This window comes from Ranitomeya imitator, chromosome 5, assembly GCF_032444005.1.
Source record: "Ranitomeya imitator isolate aRanImi1 chromosome 5, aRanImi1.pri, whole genome shotgun sequence".
NCBI classification, from domain to species: Eukaryota; Metazoa; Chordata; class Amphibia; order Anura; family Dendrobatidae; genus Ranitomeya; species Ranitomeya imitator.
This window is the reverse complement of record NC_091286.1, coordinates 684789412-684807618: the sequence shown is the minus strand read 5'-3', so window position 1 is coordinate 684807618 and position 18207 is coordinate 684789412. Positions and strand designations below refer to the sequence as shown.

General features: G+C 53.2%; 1 protein-coding gene across 4 annotated transcripts in view; it reads left to right on the top strand.

The window, feature by feature from the left end:
- HMBOX1 (homeobox containing 1) overlaps positions 1 to 18207 on the top strand; it is a 106344-nt gene that overhangs the window by 47840 nt on the left and 40297 nt on the right. For all 4 annotated transcript variants that reach the window (XM_069728403.1, XM_069728402.1, XM_069728401.1 and 1 more), the window contains exon 2: positions 11857 to 12013. In XM_069728403.1, coding sequence (XP_069584504.1) covers positions 11982 to 12013 — 32 coding nt within the window. In that variant the 5' untranslated portion in view covers positions 11857 to 11981. The remainder of the gene's footprint in view (positions 1 to 11856; positions 12014 to 18207) is intronic.

Sequence of the window (18207 nt, the reverse complement as noted above, 5' to 3'; positions counted from 1 at the left end):
ATGTCACCTTGGTATTGTCTCCTGACATCAAGCCCACGGCTTAGTAATGAAGAGGTGTCTTAAAGGGAACCTGTCACCCCGTTTTTTCAGATTGAGATATAAATAATGTTAAATAGGGCCTGCGCTGTGTGTTACTATAGTGTATGTAGTGTACCCTGATTCCCCACCTATGCTGAGAAATACATTACCAAAGTCGCCGTTTTCGCCTGTCAATCAGGCTGGTCAGGTCAGGTGGGCGTGGTGACATCGCTGTTTCTTCCCCAGCTTTCCGTTGGTGGCGTAGTGGTGTGCGCATGTCGCAGTGACGAATCCACTGCGCGCACGTGAAGAAGCAGCGCGCGATCTGCGCTGTTACCCCCTGTCATCGGTGGGGGCGGCCATCTTCCTGGGGCCGCGCGTGCGCAGATGGAGTGCTCTGCTGCACGGGGCTTCAGGAAAATGGCCGTGGGATGCCGCGCGTGCGCAGAAGAGATCGCGGCGGCCATTTTCCCAAAGCCGAGATGCAAACTCGGCTTTGAGAAAATGGCCGCCGCGATCTCTTCTGCGCACGCGCGGCATCCCGCGGCCATTTTTCTGAAGCCCCGTGCAGCAGAGCACTCCATCTGCGCACGCGCGTCCCCAGGAAGATGGCCGCCCCCACCGATGACAGGGGGTAACAGCGCAGATCGCGCGCTGCTTCTTCACGTGCGCGCAGTGGATTCGTCACTGCGACATGCGCACACCACTACGCCACCAACAGAAAGCTGGGGAAGAAACAGCGATGTCACCACGCCCACCTGACCTGACCAGCCTGATTGACAGGCGAAAACGGCGACTTTGGTAATGTATTTCTCAGCATAGGTGGGGAATCAGGGTACACTACATACACTATAGTAACGCACAGCGCAGGCCCTATTTAACAGTATTTATATCTCAATCTGAAAAAACGGGGTGACAGGTTCCCTTTAAAGATGCTTATCCATTACTAATCCTATAGCCAGAATAGTCTTTTAATTGAAAGAATGACACAGACTCCTTTAAGGATTCTAAATTAAACCATACTCACGTCATCGACCATTCCACTGAAGCCAAGGTCTCATGTAATAAAACAAAAATAAAAAACAACCATATCCCTCACCTGTCCATCATTCAGTCTCACGCCATAATCGATGTTTGGGGGTAAATTGTTTTCAACCTGGATGGTGTCACAATGCGACTGTCCTGGCTGAGAACCATTGATAAATAAGCTGCTCATGAGCAGCGGTGACATCATCCAGGTTACTGCCGATCACTGAGGCTGCATTCCCAGCCGGGCCACTGAACTGCCGTGACCTCGTTGAGATCACTGCTCGCATAGTGAGTTCACTGGGAGAAATTTCACAGTGAACTCTGAGTTCAGTGCTGTGCCGTGAGACTCTGTGCTAGCGGGGAGGTCACTGGAGTTCTGGGGTACACCTGGGGACGCAGCCTCAATGACCAGCGGTAACCTTGATGACATTACCGCTAGTCACTAATGCTGTGCTCGCAACATGGTTGTTTTTTTATTTTTGTTTTTTTTTTCAGGAGTTGTTGGCTTCAGTGAACTGGGCTTTAGGTTATTATAGCTGTGTTTGTTATTTTTAAATATGTGTGCTTTTATTTTAAAAAAAAAATATTCTTGCTGTATGTTTATTTATAATATAACTATAGGATTAGTAATGGACAGTCATCTTATAGAGACCTCTCCATTACTAATCTGTGAACTTGATGTCACCAGACAATACAAAGGTGACAAAAACTCCACAGATATTACCCCACTTGCCACTGCGACAGGACAAGTGGGAAGAGCCAGGCAAAGTGCCAGAATTTGTGCATCTAATATATGCGCCTTTTCTGGGCGGCTGGGGGAGGACAATGTTCATATCCGTTTACCAGCCTGAGAATACCAGCACCCAGCTGTCTGCCTTAGCTTGGCTGGTTGTTAAAAATGGGGGTGACTCCACTTTTTTTTTTTTTTAATTATTAATATAAATTACCGTAAATACTCGAGTATAAGCCCTTAGACAATTATGTACAGTATATAATACTACCCCCTATGTACAAGAATATAACTACTATAATACTGCTCCCTATGTACAAGAATATACCGTATATACTCGAGTATAAGCCGAGATTCTCAGCCCATTTTTTTGGGCTGAAAGTCCCCCTCTTGGCTTATACTCGAGTCATACCCAGGGGTCGGCGGGGGCTGTGTAATTATACTTACCTACTCCCAGCGCGGTCCCTGCACGTCTCTGCTTCTTCCAGCGCTGCAGTTTCTTCCTGTACTGAGCGGTCACATGGTACCGCTCATTACAGTAATAAATATGCGGCTCCACCTCCCATAGAGGTGGAGCCACATATTCATTACTGTAATGAGCGGTAACGGTGACCGTTCACTACAGGAAGAAAATGCGGTGCTGGGAAACAGACCTGCAGTGACGGGGAGCAGTGCGCGATACTCACCTACTCCTCGTGCCACCGGCGGCGCCGCTGTGTCTTCCGCGTCCTCTGCAGTGACGTTCAGGTCAGAGGGCGCAGTGACGCGATTAGTGCGCGCCGCCCTCTTCCTGAACGTCGGTGCAGAGGATGGGAAGACAGAGCGGCAGTCAGCGGTGGAACGGGGAAGGTGAGTATGTAATTTTTTTAATCGCAGCAACAGCTTTTGGGCCAAATATCTGTATGGATCATCTTATGTGGCCATGTGCAGCATTATATGGGGGCAAATGTCTGTATGGGGCATCTTATGTGGCCATGTGTAGCATTATATGGGGGCAAATGTCTGTATGGGGCATTTTATCCAGCCATGTGCAGCATTATATTGGGGCAAATATCTGTATGGGGCATCTTATGTGGCCATGTGTAGCATTATATGGGGGCAAATGTCTGTATGGGGCATCTTATCCGGCCATGTGCAGCATGATATGGGGGCAAATGTCGGTATGGGGCATCTTATCCGGCCATGTGCAGCATGATATGGGGGCAAATGTCGGTATGGGGCATCTTATCCGGCCATGTGCAGCATTATATGGGGGCAAATATCTGTATGGGGCATCTTATGGGGCCATAATCAGCATTTGTTCAGCATTATACGGGGCAAATGTCTGTATGGAGCATCTTATGGGGTCATAATCAACTTTTGTGCAGCATTATATGGGGCATATTTTAATATGGAGCATCTAATGGGGCCCATAATGAACTGTATGGAGCATTATATGAGGCTCCTGATTCAATATGGATATTCAAAAACACTTAACCTACTTATGTCTCAATTAATTTTACTTTTATTGGTATCTATTTTTATTTTTGAAATTTACCGGTAGCTGCTGCATTTCCCACCCTAGGCTTATACTCGAGTCATTACGTTTTCCCAGTTTTTTTGTGGCAAAATTAGGGGGGTTGGCTTATACTCGGGTCGGCTTATACTCCAGTATATACGGTACTTTAAAAAAGTGCAGTGGGGACCCCTCTATTCATGACAACCAGCCTTGCTAACGCTGACAGCTGAGGGTTGCAGCCCCCAGCTGTGAGTTTTGCCTGGCTGGTTATGAAAAATACAGTGGTACTCACGCCGTCTTTCTTTCTTCTTTTTATTTTTTATCAGCTGCTTCTTCTCTTGCTGTTAATAGCGGCAGCAGGCGTAGGCTGATGGGAGCAGTAGTCCCCTCAGCTGACGCCAAAGGTAAACGTTATACCTCTGATCATAGCTGCGGGCTCATGCTGTCCTTTGACAGCGTGGGAACTGCGACTGTCTGACCGGCATTAATGAAGTGTTTGCCACGTTGTCACACATGACCCGAACATCCAGGGGTCCGCCATTTGCTGAAAATGAGTAGAAGTAAGTTTGGTTAGCCTCCAGCACAATCTGTCTTGGATAAGCGATTATCCCCTCCCTGGTGCCAATTGCTCTAGTGTTGTGGTAGGTCTTTTGTTGATCATCTGTTAAGTGTAGTAATAGACACGTACAATAAATGCATTTAACCCCGTGTTATTTGAAGCCATGAGAGGAGTTACTCTGCCTCATTGTTAATAGGGGGATTACTCCGGGGTGCAGGGAGCGTTGTGCAACCTCTGCAGATGCACAGGACCCAAGAGGTCGGGGCCACGATCACTGACCTCAGAGGGCCCATACACTCTTCCTGCACAGCGGCCTCTTCTGTCTGTCCGCCAGTGGGATTACGGAATATAATGCCGACGTTAACAAAGACCAGTGTCTGACGTTAGTGAGAGAAGATGGGTAGATGGATTTGCACTGTTTTTTGTCAGTTCTTCGGGTTTTATCGGTCTTTCCTCCAGTTGTGCACTGTATGGTGGCACAGATGTGAAGCTGAAGATTCATGACTTCAGTGTGAGGCCTCGTTTACTGGAACCATAAATCAAAGATAGAGGAGTACAAGTGCCATGTCTTGGTGATGTCAGATGCGCTGGGGCCTCCTGTCGCCCGCCATGGACACTCACTAATCTCTGGATGTGATGCTTCTGTATCACGGTCACTAGATGTGTATAAGATTGCATGTAGCGGTCCAAATATGGGGATGTGGTGGTCCGTGTGGTGGGGATGTGGCGCTCCGTGTGGTGGTGGGAGATGTGGCGCTCCGTGTGGTGGTGGGGGAAGTGGCGCTCCGTGTGGTGGTGGGGGATGTGGCGCTCCATGTGGTGGTGGGGGATGTGGCGCTCATGTGGTGGGGGATGTGGCGCTCCGTGTGGTGGAGGATGTAGCTCTGTGTGGTGGGCATGTGGCGCTCCGTGTGGTGGGGATGTGGCACTCCGTGTGGTGGGGGATGTGGCACTCCGTGTGGTGGTGGGGGATGTGGCGCTCCGTGTGGTGGTGGGGGATGTGGCGCTCTGTGTGGTGGGGATGTGGCGCTCCGTGTGGTGGTGGGGATGTGGCACTCCGTGTGGTGGGGGATGTGGCGCTCCGTGTGGTGGGCATGTGGCGCTCCGTGTGGTGGTGGGGGATGTGGCGCTCCGTGTGGTGGGGGATGTGGCGCTCCGTGTGGTGGGGGATGTGGCGCTCCGTGTGGTGGGGGATGTGGCGCTCCGTGTGGTGGTGGGGGATGTGGCGCTCCGTGTGGTGGTGGGGGATGTGGCGCTCCGTGTGGTGGTGGATGTGGCGCTCCGTGTGGTGGTGGGGGATGTGGCGCTCTGTGTGGTGGTGGGGGATGTGGCGCTCCGTGTGGTGGGGGATGTGGCGCTCCGTGTGGTGGTGAGGGATGTGGCGCTCCGTGTGGTGGGGGATGTGGCGCTCCGTGTGGTGGTGGGGATGTGGCGCTCCGTGTGGTGGGGGATGTGGCGCTCCGTGTGGTGGTGGGGGATGTGGCGCTCCGTGTGGTGGTGGGGATGTGGCGCTCCGTGTGGTGGGGGATGTGGCGCTCCGTGTGGTGGTGGGGGATGTGGCGCTCCGTGTGGTGGTGGGGGATGTGGCGCTCCGTGTGGTGGGGATGTGGCGCTCCGTGTGGTGGTGGGGGATGTGGCGCTCCGTGTGGTGGTGGGGGATGTGGCGCTCCGTGTGGTGGTGGGGGATGTGGCGCTCCGTGTGGTGGTGGGGGATGTGGCGCTCCGTGTGGTGGTGGGGATGTGGCGCTCCGTGTGGTGGGGGATGTGGCGCTCCGTGTGGTGGTGGGGGATGTGGCGCTCCGTGTGGTGGGGATGTGGCGCTCCGTGTGGTGGTGGGGGATGTGGCGCTCCGTGTGGTGGTGGGGGATGTGGCGCTCCGTGTGGTGGTGGGGGATGTGGCGCTCCGTGTGGTGGTGGGGGATGTGGCGCTCCGTGTGGTGGTGGGGGATGTGGCGCTCCGTGTGGTGGTGGGGGATGTGGCGCTCCGTGTGGTGGTGGGGGATGTGGCGCTCCGTGTGGTGGTGGGGGATGTGGCGCTCCGTGTGGTGGTGGGGGATGTGGCGCTCCGTGTGGTGGTGGGGGATGTGGCGCTCCGTGTGGTGGTGGGGGATGTGGCGCTCCGTGTGGTGGTGGGGGATGTGGCGCTCCGTGTGGTGGTGGGGGATGTGGCGCTCCGTGTGGTGGTGGGGGATGTGGCGCTCCGTGTGGTGGTGGGGGATGTGGCGCTCCGTGTGGTGGTGGGGGATGTGGTGCTCCGTGTAGTGGGGATGTGGCGCTCCGTGTGGTGGTGGGGGATGTGGTGCTCCGTGTAGTGGGGATGTGGCGCTCCGTGTGGTGGGGGATGTGGCGCTCCGTGTGGTGGGGGGTGTGGCGCTCCGTGTGGTGGTGGGGGATGTGGCGCTCCGTGTGGTGGTGGGGGATGTGGCGCTCCGTGTGGTGGGGGATGTGGCGCTCCGTGTGGTGGTGGGGGATGTGGCGCTCCGTGTGGTGGGGGATGTGGCGCTCCGTGTGGTGGTGGGGGATGTGGCGCTCTGTGTGGTGGTGGGGGATGTGGCGCTCCGTGTAGTGGGGATGTGGCGCTCCGTGTGGTGGTGGGGGATGTGGCGCTCCGTGTAGTGGGGATGTGGCGCTCCGTGTGGTGGGGGATGTGGCGCTCCGTGTGGTGGGCGATGTGGCGCTCCGTGTGGTGGGGATATCCCGGGTACACCGCTTACTGCAAGGCCCGCTGTGAGCACTACATCTCCTACAATGCACTGCCGCCCTGCACACACTGCTCTGTAGTCCAAGGTGACTGGTTTGTGCCCTGACAGCTGATTATTGTGTAACTCGCCTATAAATGAGTCTGTGATGTATTTTCTGGAGATGTTATTGACTCTGCCGGCTGCAGACTGTGATTACATTACACGGGGCTTTGTTGTGCGCGGCGTCTTCGGTAAGCGTCTTTTCTTCAGACGGCTCCTCGTGCCGCACTCCTCATAATGGGAGCTGACACATTGCTGCTATTCCATTTCTGAATTATTTGTAGTCCCAGCTCTATTAGCGGCCAGATTGTCTCATATCCCCTTCATCTTCTGGGAATGACAGGTGACATTCATCATGGGTGGTGGGGGCATCATAATGTGCCGGATATTGTACTGCTGATGCCCCCTCTGCAATAAGGAGTAACCCTGCACCCAACTCTGCTGATACACAGTGAGTGCAGCTCTGGAGTATAATACAGGATGTGACTCGGGATCAGTAATGTAATGTATGTACACAGTGACTGCACCAGCAGAATAGTGAGTGCAGCTCTGGAGTATAATACAGGATGTGACTCGGGATCAGTAATGTAATGTATGTACACAGTGACTGCACCAGCAGAATAGTGAGTGCAGCTCTGGAGTATAATACAGGATGTAACTCAGGATCAGTAATGTAATGTATGTACACAGTGACTGCACCAGCAGAATAGTGAATGCAGCTCTGGAGTATAATAACAGGATGTAACTCGGGATCAGTAATGTAATGTATGTACACAGTGACTGCACCAGCAGAATAGTGAGTGCAGCTCTGGGGTATAATACAGGATGTAACTCGGGATCAGTAATGTAATGTATGTACACAGTGAATGCACCAGCAGAATAGTGAGTGCAGCTCTGGAGTATAATACAGGATGTAACTCAGGATCAGTAATGTAATGTATGTACACAGTGACTGCACCAGCAGAATAGTGAATGCAGCTCTGGAGTATAATAACAGGATGTAACTCGGGATCAGTAATGTAATGTATGTACACAGCGACTTCACCAGCAGAATAGTGAATGCAGCTCTGGAGTATAATAACAGGATGTAACTCGGGATCAGTAATGTAATGTATGTACACAGTGACTGCACCAGCAGAATAATGAGTTCAGCTCTGGAGTATAATAACAGGATGTGGTGTTTATTTTCTTGGATGTCTTCTGTCTGGAGAATTAAACAATCCCAGCACTTCCAGGCTCGGCTGGTGTTAATGAGGTAATAAAGTCCAGAGTGGTAAGTCTGCAGTCAGTGAGTGCGTCTTTGCCCCATACACTTATATGGGCCGAGATCACGGTGTCCAGTAGGCATGGCTGGCTAGAGGGCTTGGCCTTGCTCCATACTAGGGTATGGTGTGAGGCTGCACCTGCTGGACGGGCTCTGATCCGGGAGTATGTGGCAGTGGCAGAACCTTCCTCAGACGACCATTAATAACCTCATTGATAATAACTGAGGCTGGAAGTTCCAGGATTTCTGCACGTGACTCATACCCAATACTTAATAAATCTGATCTTTTGAAAATGTGTGTAATATACAGTATATGTATGTGTGTAATATATATGTGTGTGTAATATATGTACATACATATACTGTATATTACACACACACGCATACATATATATTACACACAGACATATACACATACATACAGTACAGACCTAAAGTTTGGACACCTTACCATTTAAAGATTTCTCTGTATTTTCATGACTATGAAAATTGTACATTCACACTGAAGGCATCAAAACTATGAAATAACACATGTGGAATTATATACTTAACAAAAAAGTGTGAAACAACTGAAAATATGTCTAAGGCTAGGTTCACACTTGTGTTGTGAAGTACGTTCAACAAATCCATTAAACGGACTGCACTAACGCAAGTGCCGACTTTGGCACTGTGCTAGCGCAGATGGAGCATCTGCTAGCTCCATCTGCGCTAGGAGTGACGGACCCGGAAATGCTGCAGGCCGCGTCTTGGGTCCGTCACTCAATGACGGCACATCGCTAGCGCCCGCCCATTGTGGGCGTGCGCTAGCGATGCGTTCACCATTACAAGTAATGGCGGCATTAACGGACTACGTTACACCGCGTTATGCCGCGGTGTAATGTAGTCCGTTAAACGGGTTCAAACAACGCAGTGTGAACCCAGCCTTATATTCTAGGTTCTTCCAAGTAGCCACCTTTTGCTTTGATGGCTGCTTTGCACACTCTTGGCATTCTCTTGATGAGCTTCAAGAGGTAGTCACCGGGAATGGTCTTCCAACAATCTTGAAGGAGTTCCCAGAGATGCTTAGCACTTGTTGGCCCTTTTGCCTTCACTCTGCGGTCCAGCTCACCCCAAACCATGTTGATTGGGTTCAGGTCTGGTGACTGTGGAGGCCGGGTCATCTGGTGTAGCACCCCATCACTCTTCTTCTGGGTCAAATAGCCCTTACACAGCCTGGAGGTGTGTTTGGGGTCATTGTCCTGTTGAAAAATAAATGATGGTCCAACTAAATGCAAACGGATGGAATAGCATGCCGCTGCAAGATGCTGTGGTAGCCATGCTGGTTCAGTATGCCTTCAATTTTGAATAAATCCCCAACAGTGTCACCAGCAAAGCCCCCCCACACCATCACACCTCCTCCTCCATGCTTCACGGTGGGAACCAGGCATGTAGAGTCCGTCCGTTCACCTTTTCTGCATCGCACAAAGACACGGTGGTTGGAACCAAAGATCTCAAACCTTGATTCATCAGACCAAAGCTCAGATTTCCACTGGTCTAATGTCCATTCCTTGTGTTCTTTAGCCCAAACAAGTCTCTTCTGCTTGTTGCCTGTCCTTAGCAGTGGTTTCCTAGCAGCTATTTTACCATGAAGGATGCTAAGCATCTCTGGGAACTCCTTCAAGATTGTTGGAACACCATTCCCGGTGACTAACTTTTGAAGCTCATCAAGAAAATGCCAAGAATGTGCAAATCAGTCATCAAAGCAAAAGGTGGCTACTTTGAAGAACCTAGAATATAAGACATAATTTCAGTTGTTTCACACTTTAAGTATATAATTCCTCATGTGTTAATTCATAGTTTTGATGCCTTCAGTGTGAATGTACAATTTTCATAGTCATGAAAATACAGAAAAATCTTTAAATGAGAAGGTGTGTCCAAACTTTTGGTCTGTACTGTATGTGTATATATGTGTATGTGCGTAATATATATGTATGTAATATACACTATATGTGTGTGTAATATATATGTGTGCGTGTGTGTATAGATAATATATATATTAGTGTTTGTTTTTCTTTTTTACAAAACTATGAAGTTATGTATTTAGTGTAATTATATATAGCCCAAGAATGATGAAAATAATTAACATCTCGTCCCATCAGAAGTAAACCCTCGTACAGCTATGTCATACAAGAAATGAAAAAAAGTGACGATAGACGTAATGCAGAGAGGAAAAAATACAAGTTATCCAAAATATGAGTGACAGAGGTTCTGATCTTTCTCACATTTCTATCTCCCCCATAACTTCTGATGGGTCACACACGGAGGGGACTGGCCGTTGGTCACACACGGAGGGGACTGGCCGTTGGTCACACACGGAGGGGGCTGGCCATTGTTCACACACGGAGGGGACTGGCCGTTGGTCACACACGGAGGGGACTGGCCGTTGGTCACACACGGAGGGGACTGGCCGTTGGTCACACACGGAGGGGGCTGGCCGTTGGTCACACACGGAGGGGGCTGGCCGTTGGTCACACACGGAGGGGGCTGGCCGTTGGTCACACACGGAGGGGGCTGGCCGTTGGTCACACACGGAGGGGGCTGGCCGTTGGTCACACACGGAGGGGGCTGGCCGTTGGTCACACACGGAGGGGGCTGGCCGTTGGTCACACACGGAGGGGGCTGGCCGTTGGTCACACACGGAGGGGGCTGGCCGTTGGTCACACACGGTGGGGACTGGCCGTTGGTCACACACGGAGGGGACTGGCCGTTGGTCACACACGGAGGGGACTGGCCGTTGGTCACACACGGAGGGGACTGGCCGTTGGTCACACACGGAGGGGACTGGCCGTTGGTCACACACGGAGGGGACTGGCCGTTGGTCACACACGGAGGGGGCTGGCCGTTGGTCACACACGGAGGGGGCTGGCCGTTGGTCACACACGGAGGGGGCTGGCCGTTGGTCACACACGGAGGGGGCTGGCCGTTGGTCACACACGGAGGGGGCTGGCCGTTGGTCACACACGGAGGGGGCTGGCCGTTGGTCACACACGGAGGGGGCTGGCCGTTGGTCACACACGGAGGGGGCTGGCCGTTGGTCACACACGGAGGGGACTGGCCGTTGGTCACACACGGAGGGGGCTGGCCGTTGGTCACACACGGAGGGGGCTGGCCGTTGGTCACACACGGAGGGGACTGGCCGTGGCCCCGCCATCTATTATTCTATTGTTGAATTTTACAATTCCTTACATTTAGTAACAGAAGATTCCTCTGAAGGCTTCTTGTAGATGATGGTTTTGACGTGCGGTGTTTAACCCCCTCGTCGCCGGTGTCCCTGTGAATCTGAAAGGTCTTGGCGTGTAAATGTCAGCCGTCGTCATCTGTGGCTCCGTCTCCCCCTCCTCCCGGCTTGGAGTCCTTCTGCCGTGTTTTTCAATTAGCTGCTATCTCAGACAGCCCTATTGACATCAATCTTTATACCTAGGAGATTCTTCCCCTGTCTCGCCTTTTCTTCGGAGATGCAGCACTTCATCCCAGACTGTCTAATCTTTATTCTGAATCTTTACTCCCCACCCTAATGCATCATTTCCCCTGCGCTGCACTCCTGCGTCTCCTCCTTTTTTTTTTTTTTTGAGGTGTAATTTCCAGGGGCGCAGTTGTATCCCACGCAGGTATGCAACGTCAGGTCACTATCTTCCTACCACTCGTATTAGGATTGTAAAAACCTATATAGTTAATAATTCGTTAAATAAAAGAACAATACAATGATGACTTTTCCTGTATCTGGGAAAGTTGGGTGACAACCAATACTACAGATGTGTAATCCTCTGTCCAGGTTGTCACCCCCAAGTTTGCTACATACTTGAACAGCCAATCTGCCTTGATAAATAGTTTTACATCCATGGGGACTGGGGGAGCTTAGATGCATAACCAGCCAGACTTGCCATTCAATAGTTTGGGAAAGCTTAGCAGTATTAATAATATCAGTACGCAATGTAATCACTTTGACACATTTTAATATTTTCTATTTTTCTTCGGCAGGTTCATCTTTATTCTGACTACTTGAGGGACCAGCAGGTGTTTCTCCGGAGGGCCACGGATCAGAACTTTTCTTCTCCCCGGCATGGTGGCCAGCAGTGGCGGGCCTCGCCTATGATCCTGCTGATATGCGTCCATCTGCAGACGCAAGTGTCCTGAGGTCAGCAGCTACTTGTCTTCCTAGTCTCCTGTTTACCTTTTCGTTTACTTCTTGCAGTAATTTTTTTTAATGCATGTTGGATGAATATTGCTTCATTTAATTGTCCACGTTGCTGCCTTATACCACGACTGAGCCCTCAACCAATAATTAAGGTTGGTCAAAGCAGCAGCTTCTCAATGAGATTCCCCTTTCTGTCACGGTTTAGTTATATACTGACTTCCTGCGGAGCTTGTGCTTGTACACAGCGGCCAATTTGTAGAAATTGAAGCTGCAGTGTAAAGCATAGTGGATAGAGCAGCAGCATGAAGAGATGTGCTGAATTCAGTCTGCCTCAATAATCGGTGCAGGTACGCCAACGTGAAATGAATCGCATGCTTCCTTCTAATTCTCTGGCCCTTCATGTTATCTGATTGTGCGCGGCCTTGAGGTGATCTGCCCCTGGAGCGGGAGGAGTGTGGCGGCTTCAAGATCTGCCTTTGGAGGGGGAGGAGTGTGGCGGCCTTGAGGTGATCTGCCCCTGGAGCGGGAGGAGTGTGGCGGCTTCGAGGTCTGCCCTTGGAAGGGGAGAAGTGTGGTGGCCTTGAGGTGGTCTGCCCCTGGAGGGGGAGGAGTGTGGCGGCCTTGAGGTGGTCTGCCCCTGGAGGGGGAGGAGTGTGGCAGCTTCGAGGTCTGCCCCTGGAGTGGAGGAGTGTGGCGACCTCGAGCTGGTCTGCCCCTGGAGGGGAGGAGTGTGACTGTCTCGAGGTGGACTGCCCCTGGAGGGGGGGGGGGAGGGGGGAGTGTGGCAGCCTTGAGGTGGTCTGGCCCTGGAGGGGGGGAGGAGTGTAGCGGTCTCGAGCTGGTCTGCCCTTGGAGGGGGGAGGAGTGTGGCGGCTTCGAGGTCTGCCCCTGGAGTGGAGGAGTGTGGCGGCCTCGAGGTCTGCCCCTGGAGGGGAGGAGTGTGGCGACCAAGAGCTGGTCTGCCCCTGGAGGGGGGAGGAGTGTGGCGACCTCGAGCTGGTCTGCCCCTGGAGGGGGAGGAGTGTGGTGGCCTTGAGGTGGTCTGCCCCTAGAGGGGGAGGAGTGTGGCGGCCTCGAGGTCTGCCCCTGGAGGGGAGGAGTGTGGCGGCCAAGAGCTGGTCTGCCCCTGGAGGGGGAGGAGTGTGGTGGCCTTGAGGTGGTCTGCCCCTAGAGGGGGAGGAGTGTGGCGGCCTTGAGGTGGTCTGCCCCTAGAGGGGGAGGAGTGTGGTGGCCTTGTGGTGGTCTGCCCATGGAGGGGGAGGAGTGTGGCTTCCTTGAGGTGGTCTGCCCCTGGAGAGGGAAGAGTGTGGCGGTTTCGAGGTCTACCCCTGGAGTGGGAGGAGTGTGGCAACTTCGAGGTCTGCCCCTGGAGGGGGAGTGGTGTGGCGGCCTCAAGGTCTGCCTCTTGAGGGGAGGAGTGTGGTGGCCTCGAGGTCTGCCCCTGGAGGGGGGAGGAGTGTGGCGGCCTCGAGCTGGTCTGCCCCCTGGTGGGGAGGAGTGTGTTGGCCTCGAGCTGTTCTGCCCCTCGGAGGGGAGGAGTGTGATGGCCTCGAGCAGTTCTGCCCCTCGGAGAGGAGGAGTGTGATGGCCTCAAGCTGTTCTGCCCCTCTGAGGGGAGGAGTGGGGCAGTAATCGAGAGCTGCTCTGCCCCGGAGGGGAGGAGTGTGATGGCCTCGAGCAGTTCTTGCCCCCGGAGGGGAGGAGTGGGGCAGTAGTCGAGAGATGCTCTGCCCCTGGAGGGGAGGAGTGTGGTGACCTCGAGCTGCTCTGGACCCCGGAGGGGAGGAGTGGGGCAGTAATTGAGCTGTTCTGCCCCTGGAGGGGAGGAGTGTGGTGGCCTCGAGCTGTTCTGCCCCTCGGAGGGGATGAGTGTGGCGGCCTTGAGCTGTTCTGGCCCCCGGAGGGGAGGAGTGGGGCAGTAATTGAGCTGTTCTGCCCCTGGAGGGGAGAAGTATGGTGGCCTCGAGCTGTTCTGGCCCCCGGAGGGGAGGAGTGTGATGGCGTCGAGCTGTTCTGCCCCTTGGAGGGGAGGAGTGTGGCGGCCTTGAGCTGTTCTGCCCCTCGGAGGGGAAGAGTGTGGCGGCCTTGAGCTGTTCTGGCCCCCGGAGGGGAGGAGTGGGGCAGTAATCGAGAGCTGTTCTGCCCCTCGGAGGGGAGGAGTGTGGTGGCCTCGAGCTGTTCTGCCCCTCGGAGGGGAGGAGTGTGATGGCCTCGAGCTGTTCTGCCCCTCGGAGGGGATGAGTGTGGCGGCCTTGAGCTGTTCTGGCCCCTGGAGGGGAGGAGTGGGGCAGTAATCGAGAGCTGTTCTGCCCCTGGAGGGGAGGAGTATGGTGGCCTCGAGCTGTTCTGGCCCCCGGAGGGGAGGAGTGTGATGGCGTCGAGCTGTTCTGCCCCTTGGAGGGGAGGAGTGTGGCGGCCTTGAGCTGTTCTGCCCCTCGGAGGGGATGAGTGTGGCGGCCTTGAGCTGTTCTGGCCCCCGGAGGGGAGGAGTGGGGCAGTAATCGAGAGCTGTTCTGCCCCTCGGAGGGGAGGAGTGTGGTGGCCTCGAGCTGTTCTGCCCCTCGGAGGGGAGGAGTGTGATGGCCTCGAGCTGTTCTGCCCCTCAGAGGGGAAGAGTGTGGCGGCCTTGAGCTGTTCTGGCCCCCGGAGGGGAGGAGTGGGGCAGTAATCGAGAGCTGTTCTGCCCCTCGGAGGGGAGGAGTGTGGTGGCCTCGAGCTGTTCTGCCCCTCGGAGGGGAGGAGTGTGGCGGCCTCGAGCTGTTCTGCCCCTCGGAGGGGAAGAGTATGGCGGCCTTGAGCTGTTCTGGCCCCCGGAGGGGAGGAGTGGGGCAGTAATCGAGAGCTGTCCTGCCCCTCGGAGGGGAGGAGTGTGTTGGCCTCAAGCTGCTCTGGACCCCGGAGGGGAGGAGTGGGGCAGTAATCGAGAGCTGTTCTGCCCCTCGGAGGAGAGGAGTGTGGCTGCCTCGAGCTGTTCTGCCCCTCGGAGGGGAGGAGTGTGGTGACCTCGAGCTGTTCTGCCCCTCGGAGGGGAGGAGTGTGATGGTCTCGAGCTGTTCTGCCCCTGGAGGGGGGGGAGTGTGGTGGCCTCGAGCTGTTCTGCCCCTCGGAGGAGAGGAGTGTGGCGGCCTCGAGCTGTTCTGTCCCTTGGAGGGGAGGAGTGTGGTGGCCTCGAGCTGTTCTGTCTCTCGGAGGAGAGGAGTGTGGCGGCCTCGAGCTGTTCTGTCTCTCGGAGGGGAGGAGTGTGGTGACCTCGAGCTGTTCTGCCCCTCGGAGGGGAGGAGTGTGGTGGCCTCGAGCTGTTCTGTCCCTTGGAGGGGAGGAGTGTGGCGGCCTCGAGCTGTTCTGTCTCTCGGAGGAGAGGAGTGTGGCGGCCTCGAGCTGTTCTGTCCCTTGGAGGGGAGGAGTGTGGTGGCCTCGAGCTGTTCTGTCCCTTGGAGGGGAGGAGTGTGGCGGCCTCGAGCTGTTCTGCTCCCCAGTTGGGAGGAGTGGGGCATTAATGGAGAGCTGTTCTGCCCCTCGGAGTGGAGGAGTGTGGCTGTCTCGAGCTGTTCTGTCCCTTGGAGGAGAGGAGTGTGGCGGCCTCGAGCTGTTCTGCTCCCCAGTTGGGAGGAGTGGGGCATTAATGGAGAGCTGCCCCCTCTCATTCAGTAGCTCTGCAGGGACCCATTAGCAGTGTTGTAATGACAGGAATTACTGGGAGCAGATAAGGCATCGGGCACCAGGATCGGCATTTGTACAGGTTGTTTGTAAATGACTTCTCCACTGTTTAAACAAATGCTCCTTTATTAAGTGTTCCGCGTGGCTGCCTTCATTTTCTGCCTGGTTGCTTCCTTCAGCGCCTCCATACCCAATACCCAGGGAGACGTCCGCCATTCACACTCCTGACATCACACCTGTGTATGAAGCTTGCCCCACGCCCGCCACCTCTGCCCATCAGCGCTCTCCATCATGTTGTGTGATCTATGCGAGGGAGATTTTCCGGTTCGGTTCCTCCTGGGGTAAATAATTGTAAGCTTGTGTTACTAATTATCATGTAGCTCAGGATTGACTGTTGTGAAGACGCCCAAGAAGTAGATGGAGACGTATGGCGCAGGCGGCTTTAGGCATCCCCAAGCCTTTCGACAAGCCATGTACAGCACCCTTTAATGGGGTCGTCCAATAAACCATAGATCTGCACGATCCACAAGTGCGGTGATAAATCTATAATCTCTAGGGGCCGCCCGCTAAGACACAAACTGATCATGAGAGTTGGGGTCCTCGATGTCCCTGTGAGCATGTGCGACCCCTTCTCTGCTCATAGATTATGTGGACGCACAGGCTCACAATCAGCTGCTTAGAGGAGCCTACCATCAGAATGAGCTCACTGACAAGATTCAGTTGACTCATTCTGCAGCCAGCAAGGAAACAAAAAAGCCTGTTCAAGCCAAGCTTTTTTTTTTATTAATATTATTATTATTATTATTATTAGCCTCCAAATACACTTATCTCAACAAAGAAAGAAAAGCACACAAATGATCCTTGACACCTGGAACTTCAGAAATACCCAGCAACTCGGGTTCAGATTCGGGACCTTTTTGCCGAGCTGAAAAGGAGGCTAAATTTTGTGCTCTCGGAGTGCCCTGATGCGAGGCGGCCCCCATGTCCTTGGCAATGAGACAATGAGATTCCTAATGCTTCTATTGTAAGCAGCGGCTGCTATATATAAGCTACTGTGACTGTATAATAAGCCGGGGAGGGGGGGGGGGGTGTACTCATTAATGTGTGTGTGTGTAGAGGATGTTCAGCTCGTCTTCCTTTTTTCTTCCTCCGTCAATTTCCTCTTTTTTCAATTTTTATTTTGGCATCTTAAGTAAATATAAAATCCAGGACCCTCTCAACCCCAGGAGCCCAGAACTCATCCTCTCCCTGGGGTAGAGCCTGTAAAGTGAACACTTCCCATGATGCACCACTGCTTTTCCTTAATTATAATATATTGTGTGGGCTGGTATCGGGAGATTATGTGTATGGAGGGGGCAAACTACATCAGAGCTGTATGGAGGGGACAGATTACATCAGAGGTGTATGGAGGGGACACATTACATCAAAGGTGTATGGAGGGGACATATTACATTACAGCTGTATGGAGGGGGCACATTACATCAGAGCTGTCTGGAGGGGATACATTACATCACAGGTATATGGAGGGGGCAAATTACATCAGGTGTAAGGAGGGGACAGATTACATTACAGCTATATGGAGGGGACACATTACATCAGAGCTGTCTGGAGGGGACACATTACCAGAGCTGAATGGAGGGGGCAAATTACATCAGAGCTGTATGAAGGGGACACATTACATCTGAGCTGTATGGAGGGGACACATTACATCTGAGCTGTATGGAGAGGGACACATTATATCACCGCTGTCTGGAGGGGACACATTACATCAGAGCTTTATGGAGGGAGCACATTACATTAGAGGTGTATGGAGGGGACACATTACATCAGAGCTGTATGGAGGGAGCACATTACATCACAGCTGTCTGGAGGGGACACATTACATCACAGGTATATGGAGGGGGCAAATTACATCAGGTGTAAGGAGGGGACAGATTACATTACAGCTATATGGAGGGGACACATTACATCAGAGCTGTCTGGAGGGGACACATTACCAGAGCTGAATGGAGGGGGCAAATTACATCAGAGCTGTATGAAGGGGACACATTACATCTGAGCTGTATGGAGAGGGACACATTACATCTGAGCTGTATGGAGAGGGACACATTACATCAGAGCTTTATGGAGGGAGCACATTACATTAGAGGTGTATGGAGGGGACACATTACATCAGAGCTGTATGGAGGGAGCACATTACATCACAGCTGTCTGGAGGGGACACATTACATCACAGGTATATGGAGGGGGCAAATTACATCAGGTGTAAGGAGGGGACAGATTACATTACAGCTATATGGAGGGGACACATTACATCAGAGCTGTCTGGAGGGGACACATTACCAGAGCTGAATGGAGGGGGCAAATTACATCAGAGCTGTATGAAGGGGGCACATTACATCACAGCTGTCTGGAGGGGACACATTACATCTGAGCTGTATGGAGAGGGACACATTACATCTGAGCTGTATGGAGGGAGCACATTACATCACAGCTGTCTGGAGGGGACACATTGCATCAGAGGTGTATGGAGGGGA